The sequence below is a fragment of the Rana temporaria genome, chromosome 2 (assembly GCF_905171775.1).
Source record: "Rana temporaria chromosome 2, aRanTem1.1, whole genome shotgun sequence".
NCBI classification, from domain to species: domain Eukaryota; kingdom Metazoa; phylum Chordata; class Amphibia; order Anura; family Ranidae; genus Rana; species Rana temporaria.
In genome coordinates, this window is record NC_053490.1 from 376,180,167 (window position 1) to 376,197,388 (window position 17,222).

At 43.0% G+C, this 17,222-nt stretch overlaps 1 protein-coding gene across 3 annotated transcripts in view; it reads left to right on the forward strand.

Annotated features, from left to right (window-relative positions):
* Positions 1 to 17,222, forward strand: part of ACACA (acetyl-CoA carboxylase alpha) — a 510,335-nt gene that overhangs the window by 192,231 nt on the left and 300,882 nt on the right. For all 3 annotated transcript variants that reach the window (XM_040337823.1, XM_040337822.1, XM_040337824.1), the window contains one exon: positions 463 to 581. In XM_040337823.1, coding sequence (XP_040193757.1) covers positions 463 to 581 — 119 coding nt within the window. The remainder of the gene's footprint in view (positions 1 to 462; positions 582 to 17,222) is intronic.

Genomic DNA, 17,222 nt, shown 5'->3' on the forward strand with positions numbered 1-17,222 from the left:
ATAAAGTTTTGCCTTTGATTTTACTTTAGGCTACGTTTCTACTATTGCGACCCTAAAGGCAGGCGATTTTAGAGTGTGACTTTATTGTGACTGAGTGCAGCTTTGATCCAACTTTACAGTCTCTGGATCAAAGTTGCATCAAAGTCTCACCAAAGTAGTGCAGGAACCTTTTCAAAGTCCTTGCAACTTTAAGTCGCATAGATAACGGGTGCCATTAAAATCAATGGGCTGTGACTTGTCATGCAGCTTTATGTGTCCAAAGTCGCATGACAAGTTGCACTAGTGGAAACGGAGCCTTAATACCTAAAGTCCACACTCAGGTGGTCAGTGAGTCCTTGATTTTTAATTTCAAATAATGTCAGGAATTGCTAACTAGGGTTATTAGAGCGTGTTTTACCTCTGCTGCTTGGACATTGCTATTATTTAGTACAATTCTTACTTTTGCTGTGATTGTTATTTCAGGTGTATGTGCGAAGGGCATATATTGCATATGAGCTAAATAGTGTGCAGCATCGACAACTGAAGGACAACACGTGCGTTGTTGAGTTTCAATTTATGTTACCAACATCCCATCCAAACAGGTTGGTGTTTACAATTTTCATACAGTTTTAGAAAATGTAGAGAAGCCATTGTACAAAACGAGGGAGGGAAAAAGAAAAATGCTTATGCAATTTTTTATTTTCTAACCTGCACTATAAAAACAAGAGCTAGAATTGGGGTGCTTATATCTCCAATGTAAGACTTACCGTATTTGTCGGTGTATAACACGCACAGGCGTATAGTACGCACCCTAACTTCAGGACAAAAACTTCCACGGCCCCCTGCGTATAACACGCAGCCACAGTTTACCCTCTATTTTCAGGGTAAAAAAGTGAGTGTTATATGCCAATAAATACAGTAATTGTTAAATTATTAGGACAAGTTGTTTACTGAGCAGTGTGAACATAGTTTTCTGTATCTGCTTAGGTGTGTCTGAAACATTCTCATTTCAAATTAGTGAGTCATGCTGGACTCTCTCGATGAATAAAGCTGGATACACACTATACAATTTTTTTAATGTAGGTTTTTTCTTTTGAAATGACCAAAACCATATAATATGAGGTCAAACCTTAGGAGTTTCAATTTGTATGCAATCAGGCAGGCCCTTGCACTAAATGGTTTTGGTAAATCTAAAGGAAATCCAACAACAAAAGTTGTATAGTGTGTATGGGGTCTTACACCTCAAATATGTTTTATACTTCAGATTCAGGGTATTCTGTGACATGTCCTTAATCAAATATATGTATATAAAATGCCTACCTCCACATCTATTCTCCTTATTAAAAATAACATGAGTTTAAAACAGAAGGAAGGTCTTCTTGTATTAACCCAAAAGGGCTTAGATGAGGTTAAATAATTTGTAAATTTCTAACGTGAAAAATGAACAAAGCATATCTTTTTTTGTACTAGTTTGTACTAGCATCAATTTAAAGCACCTAGGGCCAGATTCACAGAACAGATACGACGGCGTATCTCCTGATACACCGTCGTATCTCTTGTTCTATCTATGCGGCTGATTCAGAGAATCAGTTTCCGCATAGATAGCCCTAAGATCCGACAGGTGTAATTGACTTACACCGTCGGATCTTAGGATGCAGTACCTCGGCGGCCGCTGGGGGGAGTTTGCGTCGTATTCCAGCGTCGGGTATGCAAATTAGCAGTTGCGGCGATCCACAAAGGTTTTTACCGTCGTTACGTCGGCGCAAGTCTTAGTTTCCCGTCGCAAAGTTAGGGCTGCTATTAACATGGTGTAAAATTACTCCACCATGTTAAAGTATGCCCGTCGTTCCCGCGTCGCTTTTGAATTTTTTTTTTCCGGCGTAAGTACGTTACGCACGTCGGGATTCACAAACACGTCGCGCCGCCGTAATTTCGCGCAAAGCACGTCGGGAAAATTGCGAACGGAGCATGCGCAGTACGTCCGGCGCGGGAGCGCGCCGAATTTAAATGGTACCCGCCCCATTTGAATTGGGCGGGCTTGCGCCGGACGTGTTTACGATACACCGCCGCAAGTTTGCAGGTAAGTGCTTTGAGGATCGGGCACTTAGACTGAAAACTTGCGGCGGTGTAACGTAAATGGGGTACGTTGCGCCGCCGCAATTGTGCCTGAATCTGGCCCCTAGTGTTTGTCTCTGCTGTCTTTTCCCTCTATCTGCATGAGTCACTAATAATAGTAAAAAAAAAAAATGTAACACCTAATTGTACAACACACACAAAAAAGTGCACCCCGTGTGTAGGACCTTACCTTGACCCCCCCAAAGGCAAAAGACTCCTGATAGGGGCAAGGCTCAACTTGGTCCACCTAGCCAGCAAGCCCCTCTCCTCATGGTCAGTCAAAGCAGACGAACAAGTACTAGGTGGGTTTTTTTTCTGAAAGGAGAACCAGGAGCCGGATGGCCACACATCCTCCTCCTACACTTCTGTGTAGGCCCGAGGATCCCTCCCTCCATCTTAGTGAGAAAAGAAACGCAGACAAGTGCACAGTGATAAAACGTAAGGAGACAAAAAAATTAAGTAAATAGTGCCGGTGCAAGTGCACTGGCTAGGCCCTGAGGCCTGGTAACAAATATTCCCCCGGATTTAGCCAAAAGGCCTAGCCCAAAGAGGCGCTGTGCAGGAAAAACAAAGCGACATGGCTATGTGCACCCCTGAGGCAACCAACTCCCAGAGGGCACATACACTGCCGATTATCTGCCTTCCCAGCCCAATGCCAGACAAGGTAGACCCATTCAAATCAGGAGGCACTGGGCTCTTCCAGTCTTCCTGAGAAAATTACTCTTGTTCCCCACATCCCATGGGCTCCAGTCTTTAGAATCCCCATCACACCAGCAGAGATGCTATACAGCTAGCCATTCCTACTAAAAGGCCAGAATTGCCATGTAGCACCCATACTGGACACTGATAAGAACAGATACTACACTTGATCTTCGCTAAAAGGTAGAGAAGTAGATAATAGTCCAAGCAAACTCCACAGCATCCCGAATAACGGCCTGTCCCACCTCCAGCACACTTCACCTGACTGACCGCCTCAGCTGTATACATTTTCCTATCAGTGTGTAGAGGTTGGTGTGTCCATTCCCTCACTCAGGTGTCACTGAGCTCTGTGCTCTAACAGTGTGCGTGATGTTACCCCCCACCCCAAACCTTCTACCGCTGGAAAATGCTGTGTTTTAGGAGGTTGTAGTTAAGAGAGGGCTTCACATAAACTACGAAACTTATACAAATTCTGTAGGAGTATTTGTTTCACTTCTGTGTATCACCTAAAGCTTGTCACCTCAGCGGATATATGTAAGGGTTTATAACCACTTTAATGTGCGTTTTATATATATATATATATATATATATATATATATATATATATATATAATATATCTGTCAGTTCCAGTTTTGCTTGCTTTATAAAATATATATCTTTCTGGTGCATCTATAGGAAAGTTTTAAAGGGAATGTGTTCTGGTTCCTTCCTTGCTTTCCCCATGGTTTCTTTTTTTACATGTTTGGAAATTTATTTTATTAAAAAATAAAATGTGTATAGACCTCAGTAGCTTACGCTGTTTTTGAAACAAATGTGATTGATCATACATATGAAGCCACACTGCTGCTTCAAGGCACCTCTGCAAAACAATCTGAGCTTCCCGTGACATTCTCGTACAGTGTGTGTGATTGATATATATATATATATATATATATATATATATATCAATCAATATATATATATATATATATATCAATATATATATGCATTAAGAGCAGGTATACCTAGGAGGTAGCCCCAGTGGTTGCTATTTGTGCTTTGTTGCTTTTCTTAGTTACTTCTTCAATATTGAATGGCATTATCATAGCATTTGGTCAGCAAAGCTAGACAAGAGACAGGGGACTACCTGTGTTCTGCCTCTGTAGTGAACCCATAGTACGCTGCAAATCCTTTACTATGTATTAAATGTCTGTAAATAAAGAGATATACTGTGTGCATGTATGAATTCACACAGAGCAGTAATACTCAGCAATACACATTATGTGCTTTGGTTTCCCGTGATGTGGTTGCAGCATGCCACAACCATAAATTGTGGTGTGCATGTTTACCTTTTTTTAATGGATTATGGTTTCTTAGCAAGCCTGTTTAACCAGTTAAGTCCTGGGCTTTGTTTTTAAATGACACTAAGACAGTTGTTTGTCACAGGACATTTTAAAATGACACCAGACTCGGCAGCTGCAGAGGGAGATAGCTGGGGTCTAGCAATAAGGCCAGGAGCTGAAATGATCAACTACTGGATATCCTGTGCTCTACAGATTGCTCCTTAGAAGTGAGCTTTGGCACCTGGAGTCCAGCATTAAGCACAGTAGCTAAAACAATCATCTATGGTGTTCTGATGCTTCTACAGGTCACGCCTTAGAAGTGATCTGTAGAAGCAGTGGCGGTGTTACCATAGATGGCGCCGCTCCCTCTCGCTCCTGCACCGCCACTGAATACAATACATAGATTCATGCATTGCATGAATCCATGCATTGTCGCTGCCGCCCACTATTCAGATGGCTGGCCCCCTTGGAAGTGCCTCTCAGAGCCAGCAGCGACAATTGATGGCACAGTGGTAATAATTGATGGCACAGTTGCTGCGTTTGATGGCATGGCACAGTGGCTGCGTTTGGCATGGCACAGTGGCGGCAATTGATGGCACAGTGGCTGCGTTTGATGGCATGGCACAGTGGTGACAACTAATGGGCACAGTGGCGACAATTGATGGTACAGTGGCTGCGTTTGATGGCATGGCACAGTGGTGACAATTAATGGGCACAGTGGCGATAAATGATGGCACAGTGGCTGCGTTTGATGGCATGGCACAGTGGCTGCATTTCATGGCATGGCACAGTGGTGACAATTGATGGCATGGCACAGTGGCGACAATTGATGGCATGGCACAGTGGCGACAATTGATGGCACAGTGGCTGCATTTGATGGGCACAGTGGCTGCGTTTGATGGGCACAATGGCTGCAATTGATGGGCACAGTGGCTGCGTTTGATGGGCACAGTGAGGCTGCAATTGTTTTTTTTCCGTTTGTTTGCGCCCCCCAAAAAGTTTTGAGCACCAGCCGCCACTGTGTAGAAGTGACAGTGCCTTTTTGTTGTGTTTACGTTGGGAGTGTAGTGATGTCACAAGTGACTTTATGTAACTTCCTGTCACATTTAGAAGCATGGGGGTGTCTGGATCTGGTTTCCACTAACAAATTAAAAAAAGTTGATAAATGTGCAGTATATGTGTGTGTATACATCGCAAAAAAGCAGGTGAGGCACCCGTAGGGATGAGCTTTATGTTCGGGTTGAACATGAGTTTGACTCGAACATTGATACGCCGCGTAACTTCTAGGATGCTCCGGCGTATCTTTGTCTTGTATCCACAAAACATGATGCGCCTGAATGGGGGCTAGATCCTTGACGTACGTCTTAGTACGCCGTCAGATCTTAGGTGCATATTTATGCTGGTCGCTAGGTGGCGCTTCCGTTGATTTCTGCGTAGAGTATGCAAATTGGCTAGATACGCAGATTCTCAGAAAGTACGTCCGTCCGGCGCATTTTTTTATGTCGTTTACGTAAGGCTTTTTTCGGCGTAACGTTACCACTGGGTCTATGAGGCGTGCGCAATGTTAAGTATGGACGTCGGGCCAGCGTTGAATTTTCCGTCGTTTACGCTGTTTGCGTAAAACGTTTGCGAATAGGGCTTTGCGTAAATTACGTTCACATCGAAAGCATTGACTATTTGCGACGTGATTTTGAGCATGCACACTGGGATACCCCCACGGACGGCGCATGCGCCGTTAAAAAAAAAAAACGTCATTTATGCGGGGTCAAGTTGAATTAACATAAAACACGCCCACATCTTTGTCATTTGAATTCCGTGCCCTTACGCCGACACATTTACACTACGCCGCCGTAACTTACGGCGCAAATTCTTTTTGGATAAGGAACCTCCGCACTAAGTTACGGCGGCGTAGTGTATCTGAGATACGCTACGCCCGCTTATATTTACGCCGAGGTACGTGGTTTTGGCCCTATGTGTAGACTTATAATTAAAAAAAAAAAAAAAAAAAAAAGGAATTTAGAATTTGTTTTCACAAATGTTTTGCCTTTTATTTCTATTTTAAACTGAATGGGTTGTTTTCCAACATAAGGGTTCAACTTTACTTTACGTTAAAGCGGAGTTCCACCCAAAAGTGGATCCTCCGCTTATCAGCCTCCTCCTACCCTCCGGTGCCACATTTGGCACCTTCCGGGGGGGGGGGGGGATGGGTACCTGTTTTTGACAGGTTCTAGTCCCCACTTCCGAGAGATCTCGTTGCGGTGCGATCACTCGGAAGTTCGGCTACTTCCTCCGCCGCCGGGCCATTCAGAAAGTGCAGCACGCTCTGCGCATGCGCAGTAGGGAACCATTCGGCTTCACACCCTTACTACCAATGGTGGCGGCAGCACCCGTGAGCCAATGGAAACATTGGCTGGGGTGCCGACATCGCTGGATTGTAGAACAGGTAGTTGTCCTAATATTAAAGTATGTGTAGCTGCTGACTTTTTTTTTTGCTGGGGAGGGCTGAACTCCGCTTTAAAGGGGTTGTAATGGTACATTTTTTTTCCTAAATAGCTTCCTTTACCTTAGTGCAGTCCTCCTTCACTTACCTCATCCCTCCATTTTGCTTTTAAATGTCCTTTACAACCCCTTTAAGTTGTTGCATAGATCCAGATACAGTACACGTAAAAAGCTGCTAACTATAAAGATTCTTTTTTTTTTGTCGATGAGAACGTTTCCTTTTTGTTTCTTTCTGCTTTCCTTCGTCTTTGACTAGTGTGATGCTAGCTAATGGTAGACTCAAACTGAGCTTTGATAGTCTTGTTATCAGTTGATAATTCTTTCCCCATATGCACTGTTCTATTTCTTTTATGATTTCCTATCTCTGACTGTTGAATATAAAAAACTTCAGCCAATTTCTGAATGTTGTTTGTGTAAGGCACCTCGTGTAACAATTTGAATTCAATGTATAATTCTTGGTCGGATCCAGCCCTTCTTATTTCAAAATATAGGAAAACTCTTAGGCCTCGTACACACGACCGGATCTATCCGCTGGGATTGATCCGCGGATCAGTTCCAGCGGACAAATCCGGTCGTCTGTACGGCCTAGCGGATATTTATCCACGGAGATTCGTCCGGCCGATCGATTTCATGCGGATAGAAATTTCTTAGCATGCTAATAAATCTATCCGCTTGAATCGTGTCCAGCGGATTGATCCGGTCGTCTGTACAGACTCACCGGATCAATCCGTCCGCTCTCCTCCCTCGCATGCGTCGTAATAATTCAACGCATGCGTGGAAGTACTTACCTTCCAGCGTCGCGCAATGCGACACGTCACCGCGGATGTATTCCACGCGGATTTTGATCCGATGGTGTGTACAAGCCATCGGATCAAAATCCGGAGGAGGAATCTCCGCTGGAAACGGTCCGCCGTCTGTTCGAGGCCTTATAGCTACTCCTAGAAGATTTAAACACTTGAGAAGTGAACAGTTTTAATATATTATTTTTAGATCAAGATATAAAGAGATATCCTTGATGTAAAAATGTTATCGATGTGTGGAAATGTTTTAAGAATTTGTTTCTGTGTATAATTTTGCAGTGATATATGTGCATGGACTCATTTGATCATTATACAGTATACGCAGGCACTGCCTCCTGATTTGTGGTGCTAAACAGTGGTTGTGCTTGATTAAGCTGGCATTACATGGATCGAAATTTCGATCCATGTATGGGAAGGCTGATTGTACCAGGTCGATTCATCGATTGACTTGGGCACAACCACCCTGTTGGATTTTTGCCATGCGATTTACTGTCCGCATTCAATTACTGCTATAGCTGCTTGCAGTAATCATTGTGTTCTGCCAGCCGGAAAGTCTCCCTGCGCTCCCCTGCTGGCGGAACACAATAGCGATGCAGGATACATTCCGCCATCAACACTGAATGATTTGTTTAGGAAATTGAGGCATTGAGTGATTTTCTTTCCTTTCACCCACGGTGGAGTCATTTATGACCTGCTTTATTTCTTCTTTCAATGCAAAACTAGGCAATCTAATTACAAACAATGCACTCCTTATTTCTAATGGGTAACCTATCATCATGTATGGTATGCTCAAGAAGCTTCAATATTACCACAATACCAGTCCCTGTGATATGTAACTTCACATATAATGCATATCAAACTAAAAATAAAACATAAAAAAATGAAATGGGAATGATGGGATATCCTGCATATATTTGCAATACCAATTAACTTCTAGTGCTATAATTAAAGTGATATAAGACTTCACATGTAATACACATCAAAATGAGAGGAATACCGCGTACACACGATCAGGCTTTTGCCCGGCCAAATCACATCGGAATTCCGACGGCATTCCATCAGAGAAAAATAGAACATGTTCTATATCTAAACTCTGATGGAATTCTTGGAATTTCCGATGAAAAAACTCAGGCCTCGTACACACGACCGAGAATCCCGTCGTAAATGAAACGTACCGTATTTTCCGGCGTATAAGATGACTTTTTGGATGCAAAAAAATGCATCCAAAGTCGGGGGTCGTCTTATACGCTGGTGACAGTCTCCGTGCTGCGAGCGTCCATGATTTAAAAGCCGCTCCTTCTTCTCAGCGCGTCCTGTGATAGGCGGAACACAAATCTTCCCAACAGCGCCTCTGTTCTGTGTTCCTCCTATCACAGATGCCTTTTCATCCTAGGACGAGAGGACGTCCGTGATAGGCGGAACACAGAACAGAGGCGCTGCTGGGAAAACTTGTGTTCAGCCTATTACAGGACACGCTGAGAAGAAGGCACGGCATGGACGCTCGCAGCAGACGGAGACTGTCACCGGCCTGGAAGTCAAATCAGTAAAACGTGAGTGATGTGGGGGAAAGTGATGGCACAGTGGGGGGAAAGTGATGGCACAGTGGGGGCAAGTGATGGCAAGTGATGGCACAGTGGGGGCATGTAATGTAATGGCACAGTGAGATTTGAAAAAAGCCTGTTTCTGTCAGCGGTTCTGGCTACCCTTCAGCTTCCAGAAAGACTAGTAGGAAGGGGGTAGTCTTATATGGCGTGTATATCCTAAAACCAACATTTTCCCTGGAAAATTAGGGGGTCGTCTTATACGCCGCCAAATACGGTAGTTTTCCTCGACGAGGTTCTTGTCAGGCTTGTCGAGAATCTTGCAAAGCTTTCTTTGCGTACACATTGTCAAGACAAAATCTTGTCGTTTCCAAACGTGTTGATGTACAACGGCACTATAAAGGGGAAGTTTGATTCCACTGGCGCCACCCTTGGGGCTGCTTTTGCTAATCTCATGTTACTGCGTGTTAAGTAAAAGTTTGGTAAGAGACGATTCACGCTTCTCAGTCTGTTACAGCGTGACAAATGTGCTATCTCCATTACAAACGCTACTTTTACAGAAGGTGCGCTCCCGTCTCATACTTTATTCTGAGCATGTGCGCGTTTCTAAGCATACACACAAACGTGTTTCTCGTTGTAAACCAGCCCGACGAGGAACGCGACGAGGAAATTGAGACTCCCGACGAGAAAAAAGAGAATTTGTTCTCTTTTTTTTCTCGTCGAGAACCACAACAGTTTTCTCAACAAAAAACATACACACAACCGTTTTCCTCGGCAAAAAAGCTCTGCCACAAAGTTTCTTGATGGATTCTGTCGAGGAAAACGGACGTGTGTACGAGGCCTCAGATGGGGCTACACATGATCGGAATATCGGATGGAAAAATTCCGATCGTGTGTATGCTGCATAAGACATAAAAAAATAAAACTTAGCAGGGATGTTGGAAACCCCTCCTATAGATATTTGCAATACAAATGAACTACAAGTACAACAATTCAAATAGTAATAATAACTTCAACATAATGTGACCATGTAAGCAAACATAAAACATCTAAAGTGCAATAGTGATGGGAATCTCCCAACTAATAAGTCCAAATTTTGTGAAAAGAGTGAGTCAAAAATTATAATCTGTCAGTAAATCGTCCAATACATGAATCCAGAAAGCTGCATGTGTCCACAGGTAACCCCAGCTTAAAAGATCCACCACTAGTCAGTTAATGCTCTCACCTTAAACTCAGACCTATTCACAGGTCCCAATGCGGTTTCCCCTTTCAGTGGTCTTATCATGTGGCTATCTGCTCCTCAGATCCTCCAACTCTCCTCCACAGGTAATCTTGTACTTACGGAGGTCACTGTTCCTCAACGCAGGAGCAAATCCCCAAAGATCTACAGTATAGTTTAACTGCTTGCTGACCAGTGTACAATTATATACATTGGCAACATGGCACAGACAGGCAGAAGGACGTATATGTACTTCCCCTTTAAGAGCGCGGACCGATGTGTTCGCCATAATGTCACAGTCACGATAAAAATCGCTGATCGCCGCCATTACTAGTTAAAAAAAAAAAAAATATTACTAAAAATGCCATAAAACTATCCCCTATTTTGTAGACGCTATAACTTTTGCACAAACCGATCAATAACCGCTTATTGCGATTTTTTTTTTTTTTTTACCAAAAATATATAGAAGAATACATATTGGCCTAAACTGAGGAATTTTTTTTTATATATATATATATTTTCTTGGGGATATTTATTATAGTAAAAAATATTGAATTTTTTTCAAACTTGTCGCTCTATTTTTGTTTATAGCGCTAAAAATAAAAACCGTAGAGGTGATCAAATACCACCAAAAGAAATCTGTATTTGTGGGAAAAAAAGGACGTAAATTTTGTTTGGGAGCCACGTCGCACGACCGCGCATTTGTCAGCTAAAGCGGCGCAGTGCCGAATCGCAAAAAGTGGCTCGGTCATTTGGCTGCATAATGGTCCGGGCTGAAGTGGTTAAAAAAAAAATATTGCTCATATATTTTCAGACCTGTTTTTTTTCTGGTACCTCGGTTGTGCATTCTAAGCATTCTGATATGTGATCTGTAAAGATGAGCATATTTTCCTGGGTTCGATTTGCTGGTGGCATTGCCAATCCTGTTTAAAATTCAACCCTGAAAAGCCTTGAATCCCAAAAGAACATGGGAAGCAGGGCAGTGGCATGGGGAGACAATACCAATGCTAAAAAAAAGAAGCAGAGAGGATCCATTTCATAGGCCTTCTAGGGCAACTTGGAAAAACATAAACTACATAAATTATAGGCTTCAGGCATTTTTTAATGTTATACATATTAATACGTAATAGTACAATTTATACTGACAGCCTCAGCGACACTGCGCACTGGCAGCACATATTTGGCTGTGTATTTTTGTTCTTTTACAGTGGGGTTTTCCCTGTTCTTTTTATTGCAAATCTAATCTGCTATTGGCAAACTTCTATCAAGCTCTCATTAAGCCCTCATGCACGCTAGAAAGCTAAAAAACGCTGTATAAACGACGGACAAAAAAAGCTAATGTTTTAGCTTTTTTTTTTGCGGGCGTTTAGCCTAGTGTGTAAGCTACGTTCAGTAGCAGCAGTGTTAAGGAACAGGGTTGTCGGTGTCCTTGACAACCAGTGAATAGCTGATTGTTAAGGAGCGGGCTGGCCACCGCGTCCTTAACAACGGATGAGTCACAACCTTTTACGGGCTCTCCCGCTGACAACTGAATGTAAAAAAAAAAAATTGCCGGCAATACAAAAATGAGAATAAATACGATGTGGACCCCCCCCAATCCATCCCAGGCCCTTTGGTATGAATTTTAAGGGGAAAACTAATGAAAAAAAATGCCCTCAGCATGGGGGGTGCTTTGGAGCAGGATGGGCTCTGCCCCCCCCCCCCAAAGCACCCTGTGATGGGACAAGGATCTCTTACCCACAACGCTGGGTGGTGATTGTGGGGGTCTGCGTGCGGGAGGGCTAATCAGAATATGGAAGTCCCCTTTAACAAGGGGGCCCCATGATCCCGCCCCCCCCCCCATGGAAATGGGTAGGGGTACATTGTACCCCTACTCATTCAGCAAAAAAGTGTCAAAAAAATAAAACACAGTTAATTACTTTATTAAAAAAAAAAAAACAATGTCCCCCAATGTAGATCCATCGTCAAATATGCCTGCCCGCTGCCACTGTCTGACCCAAAAAAGAGAATAAAAGAAACTCTGCTCGCAAACGAAGGTTACTGTGGTCTGCCTGCTTCACCATGTGATGGTTCTTAAATAGGCAAGGAGCAGGGCCACCTGGCACCATCACCTGGTGGCACTGCCCCCTGTACTGTAACTGACTGGTGCATGGTGGGTTGGTGACGTCACAAGGGGGCGATGTCACCAGGTGATGTTGCCGGGTGGTAGCCTTTGTCGTGTGCTGAGCTTTTATTTCCCGAGGGATTTTTTATTTATTTTTTTTCAACAGGGGAATTGTCAAAAAGTGTCTGTTTTTATTTCTTTTTGACATTCTTTTCTTGGAGAATGAGTAGGGGTACAATGCCCCATACTCATTCACGGGGGGGGGGGGGGGGGTCTGGCATCTGGGGGCCCCCTTGTTAAAGGAGGCTTTAAGATTCTGATAAGCCCTCTCCCTGCAGCTCCCCACAACTTCCACCCAGGGTTGTGGGGAAGAGGCCCTTGACCCCATCAACATAGGGACAAGGTGGTTTGGGGGGGTCGTCAGGTATGGTTCAGGAGGGGGGCACTCAGCTAATGGCAGCTAATCACTGGTTGTTTAGTAGCGTTTGTGAGCTGCCAGCGTTTTTCTGCCAAAACAAGCTAGCACTGTTTTTTTTCCCTAAATGCCTATGCCACTAACCGCTTTTAAAAGCCTGTGTGTGCATGGCGTTTTGAAACTGTAAAAAAAAAAAAAAAAACGCCTGGTGCTGCTATAAACAGCAGTAAAAACACACTGTGTGCATGAGGCCTGAGAATTTAAGCAACATTAAACTCAAGACCAAATATGTATTATATTGCAGCTTACTTATCATTATATATGGTGGTTGCTTTGCTTTTTTTTCTTTTTTTTTTTCATATGTTTTTACCTGGTAATCTGGCCAGTAACACAAATCCTGTATTAGAGTGCCCCCACTCTGGAAGAATGAGTACAGGGGGCACATTTGGACAGCAGCATTGTGATTCTGGGGGGATTGGAGTTTTAGATGTACTAGATTTAAATACACTAACACATCTGAAACAAAACACTTTATAATCAGATACAGAAAACATGTTTTTTTTTCCTTTTGGGAGAAAGGTTTTACATAAATTAATAAACGCTGATCCTTGTAAGTACCCCTATCAGTGTCCGTGGTTTGTTTTCACCTGCCAGTAAGTTTTTCAATTTTCAAAATGACAAAGGACAGAAAGCCTAAAAAACAAAACGAATGCAGCCATCACATCTAATGCGCGTACACACGACCGTTTTTCACGCCGAGAAAAGCAACGGTGTGAAAAACGAAGAGAAAAAATAAAGCAGGTTCTAAATTTTTAATGCCCATTTTTCTCGTTGAGAAAAATGCTCTGGAGCCTACACACGACCGCTTTTCACGACCAATTTAATTTTTTTTAAATTTTTCTCATCATGAAAAATGGTCGTGTGTACGCGGCATAAGGATTGAAAAGCTGCAATATAATAAATGTTTGCTTGTGGGTTTATTCCACTTTAAGAGAATGCAGACAATGCCCCATACATGATAAAGCAATGTAAAAGTGTCCAGTGGCAGGACGGTTTTATTGAGCAAAACTAGGCTGAAGTGTACTGGAGGCAATACACAGACCAGTGTTTTACTACAAGAATTAGGAGGCTCCAGATGATACAGCAGTGTAAAATTGTCCACCGGCACAACAAAATGTTCTGGAGAAACAGAGCACAAGCAGATGGTTTACTTCAAGAATTAAAGGGGTTGTAAAGGTTTGTTTTTTATTTTCTAAATAGGTTCCTTTAAGCTAGTGCATTGTTGGTTCACTTACCTTTTCCTTCCATTTTCCTTCTAAATGTTTTTTTCTTTGTCTGAATTTCTCACTTCCTGTAAGCTTGCCCCCATCACCGCCTGGTGGTTAGTCAGCCAGAACAGCTTACTGATGAGCAACAGGAAGTGAGAAATTCAGACAAAGAAAAAAAAACATTTAGAAGAGAAATCGAAGGGAAAGGTAAGTGAACCAACAATGCACTAGCTTAAAGGAACCTATTTAGAAAATTAAAAACAAACCTTTACCTTTAAGAGATCGCAGATCAGAAGTAAAATTAACCAGTGACGGGACAGTTTTAATGGGAGAATAATTATAACCAGTCTTTGCTTAACTCTGAGTATAGGAGGATGTGGTGAATGCACAAGATAAAATATGAGGTGGTTTAGGTATTTTCTTCCAAGCACCTCAACTGTGAGAAAAATTTCTAAAATACTATGGGGATTGCACGAAGAGCTAGCAATCAGAAATACAATTCTTTCCTAACTGATTTACTGTCTCCCTATGCAGTTTGTCTGCTTTTCCTCTTCCTATAGCAGCTTCTAATACACTGACAGTATCGCTGCCCTGTGCCCAGGGGTCAAGTCCTGGGGAAAAAAGTGTGGGAACTCCCACCCAAGATCCACTCCCCCACTGTACCTTAGTAATCCTTTGTTACTGGCCGCTTCCGGTATATGGATTCATCGGGTAGCAAGTTCTTTCTAAATCCCACAATAACTCGCAGCAGACCTCCGCAATGTCTCCTGGGAACAATGACAAAAGCTCCCAGGAGACATTGCGGCATCGAGGAAGTGACGAAATACCCACACACTATCTGATGAATCTATATGCAGCCAGTAACATAAAGGATTACTAAGGTTCGCCTGCCCCTGACAGTGACTCGAGCTGGGCATCGCCGCTTAGTGAAGGATTGGCTCTGGCGGCTCGGCTGCTCTAGTCCTGCAAAGGGAACTGAGTTCCTGCTGTGAAAAAAGTGCAGGATCTCCGTTCCCACGCGTTCCCGCAGGACTTGAGCCCTGCCTGTGCCCCTCTTTTATAGAAGGGGCTAGGTCATTTTAACCACTTCCCTACCGTAGGACGTCATATGACGTCCTGTACTTTGTGTGGGGATATCTGAATGATGCCTGCAGCTACAGGCATCATTCAGATATCCTTCTTTTCAGGCGGCGATTCTGTGCATGATAAGAACGGTCATAGTTCCGCCGGTTGATCATTCTTATAGGCTGCGGGAGGGGACCCTGCCTCCCACCGCCATCCGGTGCTTCGGGCCCGGAGAATGAATCGGCTGCCGCCGCATGGGGAGGGTAGAGATTTCTGGTGACCAGATGGTTACCGATCATCTCCATAGAATGGGTAGCACATTTAAAAGAGTTGTGAGTGCTGCACACCCCGATTAAGTAGATTTAAATAGGAGATCCCTCAAGGGGTTTTTAGCAGCGGGGTAGTGTATGAAACAAGTAACAGATGGTTTTTATAAAAATGTATATGTTTATTCCATGTATCACAGTATTAAAACAAAAGGGAATAGGGCATAGTTACATGGGAGTCATAAAAGGCAATTACTGGTCGTGATATCAAGAACATAGCTCGTCAATATGGAACATTTAACACATAGACTCAAAATTGAAACAACAGTGAATTCATATGAAATTCCACATACAAATCCCTACGCGTTTCGACCAAGGTTTGTGGTTAACGGTCTTCTTCAGGGTAATATGTTCTATGTGGAAAAAGAAAATAATTATACTAACAGTAAATACATAATTATTTTGGTAGGTTTAATTAGCGTAAGATTGAGTGTGTTCACCTGTTCCTCAACGAGAAAGTTGTATTTCATGGCCGACCGGAGTGTTTTGGCATGGAGACCGGAATCAACCACAGGCTGGAAACACATAAAGGAGAACAGCAATTAGAATTTTCCATGTATATTAAAAAAGGCTCCCTATGCACATTCAACAAGAATCTTAAATACTATGGGCTGGATTCAGATAGAATGGTCTATCTATCCGCCCGGCGTAACGTATCTCAGATACGTTACGCCGCCGTAATTCAGGGCACAAGTTCTGTTTTCAGAAACAACTTGCGCCCTTAGTTACGGCGGCGTAATGTAACTGTGTCGGCGTAAGCTCGCCTAATTCAAATGTGGATGATGTGGGCGTGTTTTATGTATATTAACGGTGACCCCGCGTATTTGAAGTTTTTTACGAAAAAATCCCAGTGCGCATTCTCGAAATTCTGCCGCAAATCGTCATTGCTTTCGACGTGAACGTAAATTACGTCCAGCCCTATTCGCGAACTACTTACGCAAACAACGTAAAATTTTCAAAACTCGACGCAGGAACGATGGCCATACTTAACATAGGATACGCCTCATATAGCAGGGGTAACTATACGCCGAAAAAAGCCTAACGTAAACAACGTAAAAAAATGCGCCGGCCGGATGTACGTTTCTGAATCGGCGTATCTAGTTAATTTGCATATTCCTTGCGTAAATATACGGAAGCGCCACCTATGGGCCAGCGTAAATATGCAGCCTAAAATACGACGATGTAAGACACTTGCGCCCGTCGGATCTTAGGGAAATCTATGCGTAACTGATTCTATGAATCAGGCGCATAGATACGATCCCGCGCACTCAGAGATATGACGGCTTATCTGGAGATACGCCGTCGTATCTTCTCTCTGAAACTACCCCAATGAGTGTTATACATTCATAAATGTATTTATAAATTTATTGTTAGTCACTTATTAAATAATTCATTGCATTTATTTTAAAGAGGCTGGTATGTCCTAGTAAAATTCAGATCATCTCTATGGCCGTTGGAGGCCCGGGCACGATGTTATGACGTCACGCCCGGGTACCCGGAAGTAAACAAAGCTGCAATTGCAGCTGAAAGCATGAGATCTGTGAATTTTTTTTTCACAATCTCATGCTTTCCAGCCTGGAGAAGAGATGTGGGGTCTTAATGACCCCGCATCTCTCCATAAAGAGGACCTGTCGCACACTATTCCTATTACAAGGGATTCCTTGTAATAGAAATAAAAGTGATAAAAAAAGTGCAAAATTAAAAAAATGAATAAAAAAAAATTATAATAAAATTAAAACGCCCCTGTACCCAGTAGCTCGCGCCCAGAAGCAAGCGCACACGTAAGTCCCGCCCACATATGCAAACGCTGTTCAAGCCACACATGTGAGGTATTGCTGCATGCGTTAGAGCAAGAGCAATAATTCTAGC